This window comes from Montipora foliosa, chromosome 4 (genome assembly GCF_036669935.1).
Source record: "Montipora foliosa isolate CH-2021 chromosome 4, ASM3666993v2, whole genome shotgun sequence".
Classification (NCBI taxonomy): domain Eukaryota; kingdom Metazoa; phylum Cnidaria; class Anthozoa; order Scleractinia; family Acroporidae; genus Montipora; species Montipora foliosa.
In genome coordinates this window covers 41,815,324-41,827,823 of record NC_090872.1, presented here as the reverse complement: position 1 = coordinate 41,827,823, position 12,500 = coordinate 41,815,324, and the positions used below count along the sequence as shown (strand labels likewise).

Sequence of the window (12,500 nt, the reverse complement as noted above, 5' to 3'; positions counted from 1 at the left end):
GCCAAACGAGTTGAAACAAGTTTAAGGGTTGGTTAGAAAAACCAAAGGGTCTCCTTAATAATGTAGACTAGAAAAATCCCGTCAAACCGGTTTGCTTTTCATCCTTATCGCACACCCAGAAATGGACACGTGTATAAAGGTAATGGAAAAAATATTTCAATTCAAAGATGAACCGAATGATCGAACAACAGATTTTTGCTTTGGAGATGGACGCATTAGCAAACCGTTTGCAACGACTGCAATTGGACAACAAAATCGTAACCTTACTTAATGAACTTTGGGATAAGATGAATAAAGGAGGCTCTCGCAAAGTTGAGATAACAAGTGATGAAGATGGAATGGAAGTGACAATTGGAGAGCTAATGGTTCCAACATTTTATTTTACGAACGAGAAGAAATTTTCCCGTCAACTTCGTTGTATTATGAAGTCAGCGCTACAAAATGAACATTGGCTACGGGTAAAGATTCATCAACTATTTGTTAGCGAGTGGAAGAGTGACTATTTCTCACATGCAAGATGGAACAGCAATGACACGTTCACTTTCAAGCAGTAAAACCATTATATTTGTATCTTCGTATTTACAAACAATGCGAACTAAAATTAAAGTATTTACAAACAAACAGAACCTTTGTATTTACGAGCAACCACTGAAAAGTTAAAGTATTTACAAAGAATAAGAATCTATGTATTTATAAGCAAGAACTTAAAAATTAAAGTATTTACAAACAATAAGAACAAATGCTATTTACAAACTAGATAAACCCTATTCAACCACATAACTTTGCCTTTTTAATTCAGCGAAAGGGACGAAAAATGAATTAGCAAAGATTAATCGAAAAGCAGTCGCTGTATTTAGAAATAATGGTCTATGAGCTTTTCAAGTAATCTTTGACAGTGATCACATTCTTCAGAAGTTTCACAGTTCCCATTTTCATCCACGTTTCCGCATGCAAATATACACTGAATTGCAAAGGCAAACTCGTGTTGTTGAATAGGGTTTAACCCTTTATTAAAATATATACAGGCTATACATCTTTCATCGTATTCAGTGCTCGGATGATTGTCGGGACAAAGCTGAAAGACAGAACGCCGACAAATAAGTTACTGAAAGAGCAATTAAGAATAACAAAAGACGCTGATTTCTTTGTGTACTGAATGAAACTGAATGAAGAAACCAATTTTAAATCTTACCGCCACAATGCGGGTCATAAATGCCGTGTACGCCACTTGTGCTTCTGCATGCGGCTTACGAAATGCCTTCCGGCACATGACGAACTGTCTCTTTCTGGAAAAGTGTCCTTAATTGTACCATCTACGATGGCGTTCTATTACACAGTGACGGCTCCAGTTATTTATTTACTATTGTATAAAACGCTGTTTAAAAATTACGGACAAACGTAGATCATGCTTCTGCCGCTATAATTGAGAGATTTAGAGAACAACAAGCGTAGTTTCGTAAAATATAATGACCTCCTAAATTTCTATTTTACCAAATCAAGACCAAAAGTAATTTTATGCGAATGCTTTAAACTCCCGGGGGGGGGGGGGGGGTACTCCCTTATAAGGCCTTAATGGGGACGTGCGGCCAGCCAGGGTATGTTTTTCGGGATTTTTGTCTTGAACAGGGAATCGAATTTATCATTTTTGTCTTAATCAGGATAACGATTTATCAATTTTTGTCTTAAACTGGGTTAAATGTCTTAAACAGGGTATCAAAAATTGGAATTCTGTCTTAAAATGGGTAGGAAAATTAGCGATATTTGTCTTAAACAGGGTCAGGGTATGAGGGGCCGCGCCGTACGTCCCCACCCAGGGATATGTCGAGTACCCCCCCCGGGTTTAAACTCGATCTTAAACACGCCAACGGTGCTGCTACTGTCCCACTGCTGGGACTCCATTCATAAAACTTTATTTCATACCTAATATAAGGGCCTTATATTTATTCCTAAACTTGAGAAAGTGTTTGAGGATAGCGAAATCGACTCTCATAGAGTATAGCTTAGCTTTTACTAATTTGTAACGATTTCAACTGAAGCGTATGAAATCAGTAATTGCGCAAACACTGAAAATCACGGTGTAAATTAAAGAAGTTGCAATTGATCCGCTCGAGTTATTCATTTGCCGTTTGTGTGAATAGCGAAAATCACTGAAATCGGGATACAAGTAAAACAAGAGGTTTTTTCGCAGGTTTTTTATCACAAGCCTGGGCAAGCCAAAATAGTGATAGATAATGAACAAAACGCATCCCGGCTTCATTACAAGCAATTCACGAAAAATAAACCAAGCATTGGTTACATGAACTGTAAACAATACATGCATGACACTAGTATCTTCATCAAATTGTTCGAAGACAAGTAGAGTAATCGTCGAAGAACCTTTCAAATTGAAATAAAACCATTTCATGCCAAAGAGGCTGACAAACAGCCCCAGATGTATTTAAGAACACAAATCTCGTAACGACGAGTGCACAATAACACAAGGCCTTAACCACACGTCTGGACAAGCTAAGGCTTATGAGCACGCAGTGTTTGATCCAAGAGGCGAAATATCCCACAAGAATTTCTTAAAAATGGTTCTGAATTATAATTAAGTAAGAAATGGAAAACATTCGAGACCAGAGTAGCTCAAACGAATTTATTTGCAGAACGGTTCAGTTATTATTATTAAGTCAGTAAACGTACACCAACAAATACTTAAACATTTTACTGAATTAACAGAAAACGCTTATCACAATGTGATATTTGCGAAAAATAGTTCTCTTTAAACAAACGAACCACACAATACATAATCCTAGCAGTGATTACCTTAATCCAAAAAACGATCTATGTTAAAAGCATTCTTGATAGAAGTGAGCATTGCCTTCGCGTCCAGGTTTTACAATATTTCCCAGCTTGGCTGTTTTGGCTGTTAACAGTCCCGTTAGTACATTTCGAGTGGGATTGGTTACTGAGGCACTTTTGCTCCGAGCAACTCCGAGTTGCTGCGAGCAAATATGAGTACCGGTAAGTCCCTGTAGAGGAAGCAACTTGTAACGACAGAGTTGCTCCCAGCAACTCCGAACAAGTCCGAGCAGCTCCGAGTAAATATGAGTAGGTGCCTGCCACGAGGGGGGAGCAACTACCAACGACAGAGTTGCTCCGATGAACTCCCAGCAGCTCTGAGCAGCTCCGAGTAAATATGAATAGGTCCCTGTAGGGGGAGCAACTGGCAACGACCAACTCCGAACAACTCCAAGCAACTCCGAGCAACCTCCGAGTAGCTCCAAGCAAATATGAGTAGGTTCCTGTAGCGGAAACAACTAGCAACGACAGAGTTGCTCCGACCAACTCCGAGGAACTCTGAACAACTCCTAGCACCCGTTGAGTAGCGTCGAGCCTTGCAGGTCCTCTTGATCCCAGTGCGTCAGTGCCAGTGGAAGTAATGTTAATGTGATTAAGTGTACCAACTTTCGCAATACTTTCTCTTCCTTGCTTCATAAGAAAAGTCGTTATCTTCAGTCAATTCCGTGTCTTTAGGAAAATGTTCTAGGTCAAACAGACTGTTCAGCAGGTACTTCCGCTTACTTATAGCAGCTTCTACAGCCTCTGTATAATCCATGTCATCGTCGTCCTTAAAACTACGTATTGTTTGCATAACCTTCTTGTGCACTGGATCAGTTTTGAGGTCGTGGTACCACCTTACATATTGCAAATATAAGTGCCGTAGCTTTTTGCGGTAAACAGGAAACAAGTCCGAGCAGCTCCGAATAAATATGAGTAGGTGCCTGCCACGAGGGGGGAGCAACTACCAACGACAGAGTTGCTCCGATGAACTCCCAGCAGCTCTGAGCAGCTCCGAGTAAATATGAATAGGTCCCTGTAGGGGGAGCAACTGGCAACGACAAAGTTGCTCCGAGGGACTCCGAACAACTCCAAGCAACTCCGAGCAACCTCCGAGTAGCATCCAAGAAGCATCGAACCAATACATGCGTCCAGGGTTGTTTACAGTTTTGCTCTGTTTCAAAGAGTAAGGGTTATCGCAGTAACACGGTATCTTTAGCCATTTGGAGTGCTCTTTGCCGATGTTTATTACAAGGTGTTCGTACCGTTGTTGGTCTACCGCTTGTAAGTAATTGAGTACTTCTTTGTGATTCGCAATAAAGGGGCACGGGTACTCAGGGCATTTCACATATTTAAGTCCGTTGTCTGACATCCCATGCTCCAACAATTCACAAACAACCTTGAAAAGAGCATTTCGCATGAACTTCCGCCGGCGATCTGCCCCATGAGCTAATCGACGGTGGCGAGTTCCTTTAGCTGCCACAACTCCCCCTCTTGGTAGGTCTGCTCTGCGACCTGCACAGTGCCTGGGATTTCATTTTTCTCCTCCTCTTTCGTATCTACCGCGGGAGGCAAAACTTCAAGTGTCATAGCATCAAAGGCTTCACACAGTGATTCAACTTCTTTCTTATCAACCTTGCATAGTTTCTTCTTGTTGGTGGGAGGTTTTGAAGGCCGAGTGGGCTTTCGAGTAGGTGCAAATTGATGAAGAACCTCAGACATGTTATCTCATGAAAATCAAGGAGCAAGACTTGCACATTTTATGACAAAATGTCTACTTTCCCTCAAGGGATGATGGGCCTATGAAGTCGTTGGGAACCAATCACCAAATAGTATATTTTTTTGGTTTGATTGGCTGTCGATGTTGCAAAACCGGTGTCGTACGTGAGCTGTATCTCGTTATTTCCAAAACCGGTTTTACCATACCCAGAAACGTTCGGGAATAATAGCCCTCTTGATTTAACTTCAGAGGCTTCTCATTGGCCGTTTATGATGTCACCTCTACCTCATTGGCTCCGGGGCCAATCCATTGTTCTTGTCGCTATATATTGGTAATATCACAACAAAAGCTCAGAACACACCTCTCCTAATTTCTCAAGAAACACTAATTTTCAGCCCTTACTTTGAATGATGCATTCTTGTCAATTCTGTCAGAGAGCATTTAGGCGCAAGTTCAACAGAGATCGACACGAGACAGTGAGTTGCCCAAAACGATTTGATGACGAAGAAACAATGGACAGCTTTTCAGATGAGGAAGGGCGTTTAGGACGAAGAGCTGAAAAATATTACGAGGACGATGACCAAGAGGATAACTTAAATGAAGATGGAGATGAAGCCGAGGACGACGAGGTTGGTGATGATGACAATGAGGATGATGACCAGGACGAAGACGATGGTGGGGAAGAAACTGATGATGGCGATACAGAGAGTGGCACAGAAAATGAGAAAGTTGATCCATGGGATAAACTACGAGAAGAAATTATCAGTGACCTAAACTCAGCTTGGGAAGGACAGGTGCAAGAAAATTTACGTCAGGGTTTGCCAAAGGATGATGCTCAGGTTCAAGCTGCTAACCATCTGCTTCCTGTTTACCGCGAAAAGCTACGGCACTTATATTTGCAATATGTAAGGTGGTACCACGACCTCAAAACTGATCCAGTGCACAAGAAGGTTATGCAAACAATACGTAGTTTTAAGGACGACGATGACATGGATTATACAGAGGCTGTAGAAGCTGCTATAAGTAAGCGGAAGTACCTGCTGAACAGTCTGTTTGACCCAGAACATTTTCCTAAAGACACGGAATTGACTGAAGATAACGACTTTTCTTATGAAGCAAGGAAGAGAAAGTATTGCGAAAGTTGGTACACTTAATCACATTAACATTACTTCCACTGGCACTGACGCACTGGGATCAAGAGGACCTGCAAGGCTCGACGCTACTCAACGGGTGCTAGGAGTTGTTCAGAGTTCCTCGGAGTTGGTCGGAGCAACTCTGTCGTTGCTAGTTGTTTCCGCTACAGGAACCTACTCATATTTGCTTGGAGCTACTCGGAGGTTGCTCGGAGTTGCTTGGAGTTGTTCGGAGTTGGTCGTTGCCAGTTGCTCCCCCTACAGGGACCTATTCATATTTACTCGGAGCTGCTCAGAGCTGCTGGGAGTTCATCGGAGCAACTCTGTCGTTGGTAGTTGCTCCCCCCTCGTGGCAGGCACCTACTCATATTTACTCGGAGCTGCTCGGACTTGTTCGGAGTTGCTGGGAGCAACTCTGTCGTTACAAGTTGCTTCCTCTACAGGGACTTACCGGTACTCATATTTGCTCGCAGCAACTCGGAGTTGCTCGGAGCAAAAGTGCCTCAGTAACCAATCCCACTCGAAATGTACTAACGGGACTGTTAACAGCCAAAACAGCCAAGCTGGGAAATATTGTAAAACCTGGACGCGAAGGCAATGCTCACTTCTATCAAGAATGCTTTTAACATAGATCGTTTTTTGGATTAAGGTAATCACTGCTAGGATTATGTATTGTGTGGTTCGTTTGTTTAAAGAGAACTATTTTTCGCAAATATCACATTGTGATAAGCGTTTTCTGTTAATTCAGTAAAATGTTTAAGTATTTGTTGGTGTACGTTTACTGACTTAATAATAATAACTGAACCGTTCTGCAAATAAATTCGTTTGAGCTACTCTGGTCTCGAATGTTTTCCATTTCTTACTTAATTATAATTCAGAACCATTTTTAAGAAATTCTTGTGGGATATTTCGCCTCTTGGATCAAACACTGCGTGCTCATAAGCCTTAGCTTGTCCAGACGTGTGGTTAAGGCCTTGTGTTATTGTGCACTCGTCGTTACGAGATTTGTGTTCTTAAATACATCTGGGGCTGTTTGTCAGCCTCTTTGGCATGAAATGGTTTTATTTCAATTTGAAAGGTTCTTCGACGATTACTCTACTTGTCTTCGAACAATTTGATGAAGATACTAGTGTCATGCATGTATTGTTTACAGTTCATGTAACCAATGCTTGGTTTATTTTTCGTGAATTGCTTGTAATGAAGCCGGGATGCGTTTTGTTCATTATCTATCACTATTTTGGCTTGCCCAGGCTTGTGATAAAAAACCTGTGAAAAAACCTCTTGTTTTACTTGTATCCCGATTTCAGTGATTTTCGCTATTCACACAAACGGCAAATGAATAACTCGAGCGGATCAATTGCAACTTCTTTAATTTACACCGTGATTTTCAGTGTTTGCGCAATTACTGATTTCATACGCTTCAGTTGAAATCGTTACAAATTAGTAAAAGCTAAGCTTTTTAAGAGTGAGAAGAAAAATTTGACATAGACGTGGAGTTTCCCACATTTCTAGGAAAACTTGTGGATAGAACCGAGACAATATATTATTTGAGACATTTGACACAGAAGCTGCAGAAACGCAGGCCGAGGTTCTTGATCAAACAATTAGCCTGCTTTGGTCGATGAAAGAGTGTTGCAACACTAGACACGAGGGACAAGGAAAATCTCGATTCCATCGCTGGGGCCTTAGTAGATGTGCTTCGTCGCCGGACTATCACTCCGTCTATCGCAGCTCATCTCAAGGCATCATTTTCGGGATCTAGCTTCTCCAACCTTTGTCTGACTCTTCGACGCCGGCTATTATGTTTCATTTAGACGCACTTCCATGATTGTTTATGTAATCTTGAATGATCCGGTCGAGTCGTTCATCAGGTACGTCGTTCAAAGCCCCTCATATCCTATAAACCATACTCTGCTACTCATCTGTTAACTGCCCATCTCGAAACTCAGAGTGAATTCCCAGTGAATTCTTCAAGTGAATTCCCAGTCCTCGCAGTTCTTCTGGCATCTCAACGGGAATTTTGAGAGAAGGTCTTCAGGGATTTTTTCCTTTATCCCTATCTATCGTACCTGAATCCGCAGCCATAGTAGACGGAGTGATAGTCCGGCGACGAAGCACATTAAGCACATCTACTAAGGCCCCATCGATGGAATCGAGATTTTCCTTGTCCCTTGTGTCTAGGGTTGCAACACTCTTTCATCGACCTAAGCAGGCTAATTGTTTGATCAAGAACTTCGGCCTGCGTTTCTGCAGCTTCTGTGTCAAATGTCTCAAATAATATATTGTCTCGGTTCTATCCACAAGTTCTCCTAGAAATCTGGGAAACTCAACTTCTATGTCAAATTTTTCTTCTCACTCTGCTGCCATCTTTTGTTCTATACATTGCACAGTTTACTCTGGTTCTATATGGCCGCGCTCGTCCCAGGAAGATTGAACATATATTTTCGGATTGCATATAAATTTAAGGATTGCATTGAATCAATATTCGTGGTATTACATTACATATAAAATTTAAGGATTGGATTGAATCAATATTTGTGGTATTGCATTACATATAAAATTTAAGGATTGGATTGAATCAATATTTGCGATATTGCATTGCATATAAAATTTAAGCATTGGATTGCATTGAATGGCTTTTATTGCTTTAAATGAAACCTTTATTGAAAGGATCAAACATATATATCTAAGATTAAATTTTGCTACGAACGGCTTGCCATACTCGACCCTGCGTTTTGGCTACTGCCTTCGCTGATAGCTTCTTTCTTCTCTTATAATTTACTCACGCAAGTTTTCGCTTCACTTTTCTTTTAACAAGACGCCAATTAGGCGTTCACGTGGGATGCATTGATCAAAGCAAGCAACAGCGACTGTAAATACAAAATTCTAGAGTCTGAAACTTTGAGTCCCTCCTAGTGGTTGTGGGGAACAAGAGAACATAGCCAGTTTGAAATGGGGAACAGGGGAACGATGACAAAATACACAATGTTGTTTGCACGCGGGTTTCTGAGCCCATTTGGCAAAACAACATTGTGGAAGGGCAAGTTAGGTATTGCAAAGTGTCTCAACAATTTTGTCCAAGGCTATAATTATGATTGATGTTACGGGTGTTGTATCAGCTGAAACCTCTTCTTTCATTCTAAAGGTTCAGACCAGTTGTAAGTCAGTGTACAGTATGACCTGTCGTACAAATGAATGAGTTGGAGAGGGTGTTGTTAAAACTATAGCTGGTGTGGGAAAATGGAAAACGATAAAAGCACAAAAAGTAGAATGAATGCAAATGGCCTATTGGGGTACGAGACTTGAAGTTCTTGAAATTACAGCCAAACAATGGAAGAATTTGATTTAACTAGAGCTGATATATGCGTTTATCAAGGGAAAGATAAGTAGAGTAGGATAAAGAAACACTTTAATTCAAGGGAGAAAATTTTCCGAAAATTTTTTTTGGATTTTAAGTAAAGATTAAGGTCACACCTGTCGATCGAAAAAAAAGTATGTAAAAAGATCAAATATTTCAGTACTTTTTCACGGGAAGTAGAAGTTCATTTTGATTGACAGCATATGTAGACTATCTGCGCGCCTTTCATGGGAAACATCAAATAATTGTCTTCGCACGCAAACGTTTGCGGTATTTGTACATAAAAGCATCATACTTTACTTTTTGTGGCATTAAATCGTATTTTAAGAAAGTATTTAAGCAATGAAAACCCACAAGCCACATGAATATCCGAGGTCTGGCGCTGGCAATAGGAAAACGAGAACATAGCGGAAGGATCACAGAAACATATGAATGATGCGAAGCAGGGAAGGTTAGCAGAATTAAGACAAAGAATCATATTGACAGAAATAGCCTTCAGACTCCTTTGACGAAGCATATCGGGAATAAATTATCGTATAATGGAATTTTATATCAAAAACCATGAAAATGTTTAACTTAGGTAGTAACTTCAGAAAATGGTTTTCTGTTCTTTACAATGGTTTACAAAGTTCTGCCACGAATGGTGGTCATATGACCAACTATTTTGAAATATCAAGAGGGGTACGACAGGGATGCCCATTTAGCCCTTCCCTTTTTATTCTTACGGTCGAGCTTTTTTGTCCTTGAAGATCCGACAGAGCCCGAACTGTAGGGGAATAATATATTAGTCCTGTATTTTAACTCTTGGAAATATTGCAAAAGTTCTCGATAAAAATTGGGTAGACATTTGATCATGGTTTCAGTATCATAGCGGAACTCCGCGCCATAGTTAAGAAAATATGGTAACCCATCGATGCGAGAAATTTTGGCTTTATAGCCATGACGTCATCGACCGTCCGTACGTCCACCACTCCATGTATGCCAAAGTGACCAGTATCATGCTAGTTTACAGCATACATCTTTTACATCTTTGATGTTGGACTTCCTTGTTTTGATCAATGCACACCTTTTATCCGCTGACCAGTATCACGTGACCATATCGCGGGCTCAAGCTTGGAGCTCACCGAGGTAAGCTTTTTTTGTTAAGTTGACCGCTGACCAGGTACTAGTTTTCGATTGGATTGCAGGTTCAACCCAGGTTAACTCACTTAAACAAAAGCGAGGCTTCATTTTTCGCGCGCTTTCTGTGGCTCGACGCGGCTACACAGCCATACTACGTCAACTATAGTTTTTACACAGTCAACGCTTTTTGTGTTCAGGTGGAAAAAGGTTTGGAAAATGTTTTCTTTCTGCAATTTTCGCTGGTTTCAATCCAGTTTGACATATCATGATAGCTGTGGTCCACACTGGCGGCTACGCAGTTATTCAAGTCAAGCATCCGAGGGATATAAACTTAAAGCTGAGTGTTTATTTTTAGTTTGCTTAGAGCTGCTTTTTTCTCTGCATTGCAATTTTTAACAAATTGATGTCAGATTTTCTTGCGAAGACTATTTTGACAATGTTGACAATAACAGGAAAGACGCATGAAAAACTAATATCAATTTTGTTTTTTACCATAACAAAAAGGAAGAGGGGTCAAAATTAAGTCAAAACACGAGAAGAAGACAAAAATGCGAGAAACTTCAATCTGACGAGAGCAATATCGCGTCATTATCGCATAAAATATAAATTCATGTGTCTGTCAGCTTATTGACGATAAAACTTAGCCAATGAGCGCGCGAGAATTTTGCAGTCATTGTTAAACGAAGCTCTGATAAGGTTAATTACATGATACCTGCAGGACCTATGAATAAAACAGAAATGAAAAGAGAGCGAAAGAGAACGACAACGACAAAACAGAATACCAGTAATAGTAATAGCTCATACTTGGTGGATGAAGTTACTCAGCAACAAATTCTTTCCTTGGGCATTAAACCGTTTGTTATTTTTACGGATGCGTCATTTAAAGTGGATGCGTATTTTTAAAAAGTGGTTTTTCCTTGGTTCAGGAATGAAACTAAAATTTTTATTGTCAACTGGAATTAAATAACAATTATCTGTACTATTTTGGACACAAAGATAAAGTTGATTTGTTTGTTTTGCATTAAAATGAGAGCGAACAAGTGCTTTTTTAATCCGTTTGCCCAATTGGTTTTCGATGTGCCTCGACAGTGACAAGAAAATTTTGCCCTTCTATTATATACACGTAATCGCAATGAGTTCTCGTAAAATTAGGGGCAAGTTTCACAAGCTTGTGTTTTCAGTTTACAGAGGTTTGTTTAAAGCACCTAAAGGTAAGGTAGTGTTGGAGAGGATCTTGTTCCAAGCCAAGCTGGCATGTTTCAATGAAGTAAATCAAAATGTGAATGACCTCGTTTTCAGAGATAAAGTGGAATAAAGTTCCCCACGCGTGGGGACGGGGAGCGTTGCGTGACTCCGGCCCGAGCGGCTGCGAAGGAGACTACTTTCAGGCTTGGCTAAATCTATATATTAGTTGCATTTGAGTAACGCGTCGTCGGTTTCATCTAGTAACCTACTTATCCTAGCCTGCGAACACAGACGTATTTCCGGCGGTCGTTCCTCTCCTATATTTTTCGGGGGAGAGAAACGACCGCCGGAAATACGTCTGCGTTCGCAGGCTATACTTATTCATGCTAACGGTAAGGATTTCACCATTGTAGTAAAGTCGATGAATTGAGCCCCCCTTCGGCGAAATACCGGTACATAACTGCTCTCTTTATTTTGTCCTTTTTGTTTCTTCATAGGAAAGAAAAGAATTGTGTTTGCAAGCTTTTAATAGGGACTAAGATCTACGACGACGACGGTCGACGAAAACGTCACCTCAAAATATAACTTGGCTCTATCATAAGCCTTTCGGGATTATTCAGCTGGTCTCATTCACGTCCAACGTCCTACAATATGGGCGAAGTATTCTCAAAATAAATTGGTACGAGCGGTTTCAGAGTGAAAACAGAGAATGAAAGATTCTCTGTTGCATGCTTATGTTGTCGTCAAAACCTCAAATTTGGTGATTTCACGTCGTTGTTATGCAGAGGACGGCAAACATACTTGCTAAAGTCCGTGCTGCACGATTGTTTATGCTCTTTTAATCAATGATATTATTGTTTTGTGGCGTTGTCGTAGTCGTAGTCGTGTCCGTCGTCGTTTCTTAAACTCCCTAATAACTTCGTTTGGAACGGAAAGCATAGATGAAGCGAAGACTGTGACTGATCCCTAATGTCTTAGCCAATAAAGACCTGCCGTAGAGAGTAACATCCCTAGAAAGCCATCAATTTAGTTTGATTTTCATTTTTCTGATTCTGTAGAGAAATTTTTTTTCAATGTTCTTATCCTGAAAATACGAAAGAAAGATTCCTAAGACTTTAATTGGCTCTTTGGAGCTTCTAAATTCCAGTATCTTAAAAGTATT

At 40.5% G+C, this 12,500-nt stretch overlaps 1 protein-coding gene across 1 annotated transcript in view; it reads right to left on the bottom strand.

Moving 5' to 3' along the window:
• Positions 1 to 789: 789 nt before the first annotated feature.
• The window catches only part of LOC137999271 (uncharacterized), a 333,030-nt gene continuing 321,319 nt past the window's right edge, over positions 790 to 12,500 (bottom strand). The window contains exon 4 of the mRNA XM_068845108.1: positions 790 to 1,075. Coding sequence (XP_068701209.1) covers positions 854 to 1,075 — 222 coding nt within the window. The 3' untranslated portion in view covers positions 790 to 853. The remainder of the gene's footprint in view (positions 1,076 to 12,500) is intronic.